Raw genomic sequence first — 3,739 nt, 5'->3', positions numbered from 1 at the left:
GAGAGACACACACACACACACACACACACACACACACACACACACACACACACACACACACACAGGTTATATACAGTGCCAAGAATAAGTTTGTGAACCCTTTGAACATATTTTACTCAAACTATGGTCTGATCTTTATTTAAGTCACAATTATAGAAGCAGACAATTTGACTAAACTAATAACACACAAAATATTGTACTTTTCACTCTTTTGTTGAGGACAGTGAGTGCTGATTGGAGGGCTGTAAAGGGTTCACAAACGTCTCGCAGCTGTAGACAGAAACACATTGTGTTACTAGTGTGTGTGGTTGTGTACTTGCGATGTGTCTGTTTGTGAGTTTTAGTGCGTATATAAATATGTATGAACGTGTGTTTTAACGTGTATTTGAGTGAATATGACCGTGTGTTTGTTGTTGTTGTTGTTATCCTCTATGCTAACACGCTAACCAGCGAAACTTATAACACTATTAGTGATTCACAGTATATAATTCAGATACACTGAAGCGCCTTCAACTGAAAAACAAACCTTTAAAGCCACATACGGTCGTGATAAAACGTAACTTCATTCATTCAAACACAATTTTCGTCTATTACCTTCATCAAATATCAAGCGTCTCCTGCCGCCATCTTGGCTCTGCGCTGCGCGGTCAGTTTCTCGCGTGTGACGTCATCTCGCCCTCGAGCGCCTCCAGCGGTCAGGCGGAAGAGCGCCGCTGCTCGGCGAGCTGTGAAAATTGTTCAATAATTCTTCCATTTGCGGAGGCCCAGCCAGCGCATGCAACATTACCCCGAGAAGACACACACAGGTGAGCTCCCTGACAAAGAATATGCTCCTGAACGAAATATCTGCGTTTAAATCTGGATATGTGGCAGCAGGGCCGACGCATCAGCATTCAGCTGAACCAGAGCCGGGGTTTCTAGCTATTTTCTTGACCTTGTCGGGTAATATCTATGCTTTGACCCTTTTCACAGGCGGCCAAAATTAGAATTTAAAATGCATTGTGAGAAAAGAATCAGTGTTCATTTGATTTTTGATTTAATATTCAAAATAGAAAAACGAGATAGAAATAGAAATCTTTTTAAAATAATTTGTTTTGGCGTTCAGAGGTAGACAATTTGATTATTCGAATATTAAATATTCGATCTCCAGATGTGGGCGGGACTGAAACGCCCCTTTCTGCTGATTGGTCAGCCGAAGATCAAACCGTGTCGTCATCAGTTCTTCCTCGGTTCCGTGCAGCAGAATAATAGTCCTCAGCTTAAAGCAGATTTATTGCAAATACATTTCTTCTGTTTCTCATTGAGCTACAGACTATAACGGATGGCTCGACACAAACCTGTTCCCACGTTACACATTAGTCTCAGTTTTATTTAGCTGAGCAGCTCTCACAGTCACATTCTGCTTAAGACGCACAGTGATGGAAAAATACCAGATTACGTATTGAATGCAACGGGCAGTTTAGAGCGTTGTCTGTACATAGTATATATTCTTAATAAACACTAAAATGCTGATCAGATTCGCAGATTTGGATGGAAACCCTGCTGGTGTGACTGGCAGAAAGTCTGCTTGGCGTTCGATATTCGCAAATTTAGGGGCCGTCTCTAAAGTTGCATGCGATATTGGTGTACACTTTTCTAACGTCAATAGCACTTGAGGAGAATGACTTAGTCATAAAAACAACTGTAACTGTTCATCTAGGGGTCAGCTATAATGCACAGCTTTTACATTTTTTATATTTATTCATATAAACTGTCAATCATATGTAAAAAATGTGTTTTTCGAACAACCTGTATGAGAGCCTGTTCTAGTACACCCCCAAAACAAAATTAAGACTTAAGAGCATAATAGGACCCCTTTAAATTATGGCATGTTTTGCATTTGAGCCCATTCGGTAGTGAAAAGTAGCATTTTTTACATATGTTTTACAGTTTCTTTTAATAAATATCAAAAATGTAAAAGCTGTGCATTATAGTGACCCCTAGATGAACAGTTACAGTTGTTTTTATGACTGCAAGTCATTCTCCTCAAGTGCTATTGACGTTAGAAAAGTGTACACCAATATCGCATGCAACTTTAGAGAAGGTCCCTAATCGAATATCTAACCCCAAGCAGACTTTCTGCCAGTGCTGGTGCCAGAGTACTGTGGATTTCCTCTGATGGTGTTTGAGTGACACTGATTTACTTTGCTGATAAGATTCCTGCTACTTGCATCAAAACAACTCTGACTGAAACAGTGGATACCGCTGAACTGATTTCTGATCAATCTTTTATTCAGAAACTCATTATTTTAATTAGATTGTGTGTGTGTGTGTGTGAGAGAGAGAGAGAGAGAGAGAGAGTGTGTGTGTGAGTGTTTACACACCGAGACTGTACTGGAGCAGGGTTCAGAGTTCTAGAGTTCTGGATTGTGTCGAGTCATGTTTCCTTCGCGTTCTGCTCGCTCATGTTTAGCGTGTTTGCGCTGACTCACGGTTTCGACACTCGGCGGACTCACACTCTTTATCGCTTCTCAGCGAATCACAGCCATAAATCTGGCGGTTTATAGCCTGCAGCTCTTATGCAAGATGATCTTCATGACAGAAGAGACGCTTGATCTGTTATAACGCTCTTTCACTCTGACTCTAATAATTACACCTGATCGTGATCACACATACATCACAGAAATGTCCACCTCGTTTCATGCTATAAGTGATCACTAGAAACAGAAAATCACACATATATATCCCTCTTTCATGTGAACATCAGGTCATCATGTGACTCTGTTCTCCCTCAGTCATGTTTTCCCCGTCTGTCCTCCTGATGAATGTGTCTGCTCATGTTTAGCTGCTGCTCCCTCCCTCTGTCTTTGTTCCAGTTCTGCTGACTTCCTGTTCCTCTCTCTCCCAGGCGCCAGGAGCGAGTATAAAAGAGCCAAGAGCGGCAGTGTGAGCTCAGATCACCGCTCACATCCATCCAGGAGATCCACACGTCAGCTTCATCTGTGTTCCTGAGAGATGGAGACCATTGAGAAGAAGCAGATGCAGACAGCGGTCATGGCCAGGTCTGTCTGTGGTTACTGACGCCTCCTCCAGCTGCATCACTGCAGATTCTGATTCTGTGTTTCATGTTGAGTGGATGTGTGTTTATGTGAATCTGTGTTTTCTGGCAGTGAACTATCAGAGCAGATCAAAGCTGCGACTAAAGACAGTCACGTCCGAGCGGAGAACACTGAGCTGATGCTGAGCTACCAGAGAGGACGCGTGTCCCTGCAGCAGTATCAGGTAACTCAAACTCAGCACAGTCAATGAGATGTCAATATATTTGATAATACTTAAAAAAGTTTATTATTATTATTTTTTTTACATTGAATTCACCTTAGTTTATAACTGATAACATCACCACTGGACTGACCAATCACAACACACAGCTGTTAACCAGCCTAACTATCTCCAGTTATATAGTCATATTTAACCTTCATATTGACTCCCTGTGGAATCTCACCTGGCTTCTTCTGCTCGGTGTTTCAGCTGCTCTTGTGTTCGCTGTATGAGATATACGAGGCGCTGGAGGAGGCGCTGGACACAAACGCCTCCCATGATGCCGTGGCACCCATTTACTTCCCACAGGAACTGTCCCGACTGGAGTCCATCGGGAAGGACCTGGAGTATTTCTACGGCCGGAGCTGGAGGGAGAAGATGACGATATCGGCCGCGGCGCTGAGATACGCACAGAGACTGAGAGAGGTGAACATCTACAACC

General features: G+C 42.7%; 2 protein-coding genes across 4 annotated transcripts in view; one reads left to right on the top strand and one right to left on the bottom strand.

Moving 5' to 3' along the window:
• LOC107568387 (HMG box-containing protein 4-like) overlaps window positions 1-721 on the bottom strand; it is a 10,865-nt gene extending 10,144 nt beyond the window's left edge. The window contains exons 1-2 of one of the 3 annotated variants that reach the window (XM_016254347.1): window positions 595-721; window positions 201-270 (exon numbers count right to left, since the gene is read on the bottom strand). Coding sequence is in view for 1 of the 3 variants with exons in the window: in XM_016254346.1 (XP_016109832.1) it covers window positions 595-600 (6 nt within the window). In the remaining 2 variants the exon portion in view is untranslated. Of the gene's footprint in view, window positions 1-200; window positions 271-526; window positions 575-594 lie in introns of those variants that run through there. The other 2 variants (XM_016254346.1, XM_016254348.1) reach the window with 2 other exon arrangements.
• Window positions 722-821: 100 nt separating this feature from the next.
• The window catches only part of LOC107568388 (heme oxygenase-like), a 6,776-nt gene continuing 3,858 nt past the window's right edge, over window positions 822-3,739 (top strand). The window contains exons 1-5 of the mRNA XM_016254349.1: window positions 822-942; window positions 2,888-2,980; window positions 3,011-3,041; window positions 3,150-3,261; window positions 3,508-3,723. Of these exons, the coding sequence (XP_016109835.1) occupies window positions 828-942; window positions 2,888-2,980; window positions 3,011-3,041; window positions 3,150-3,261; window positions 3,508-3,723 (567 nt within the window). The 5' untranslated portion in view covers window positions 822-827. The remainder of the gene's footprint in view (window positions 943-2,887; window positions 2,981-3,010; window positions 3,042-3,149; window positions 3,262-3,507; window positions 3,724-3,739) is intronic.

This window comes from Sinocyclocheilus grahami, unplaced genomic scaffold, assembly GCF_001515645.1.
Source record: "Sinocyclocheilus grahami isolate Dianchi unplaced genomic scaffold, SAMN03320097.WGS_v1.1 scaffold1239.1, whole genome shotgun sequence".
Classification (NCBI taxonomy): domain Eukaryota; kingdom Metazoa; phylum Chordata; class Actinopteri; order Cypriniformes; family Cyprinidae; genus Sinocyclocheilus; species Sinocyclocheilus grahami.
The sequence above is the reverse complement of the archived record's forward strand: the minus strand, read 5'-3'. Positions and strand labels throughout refer to the sequence as shown.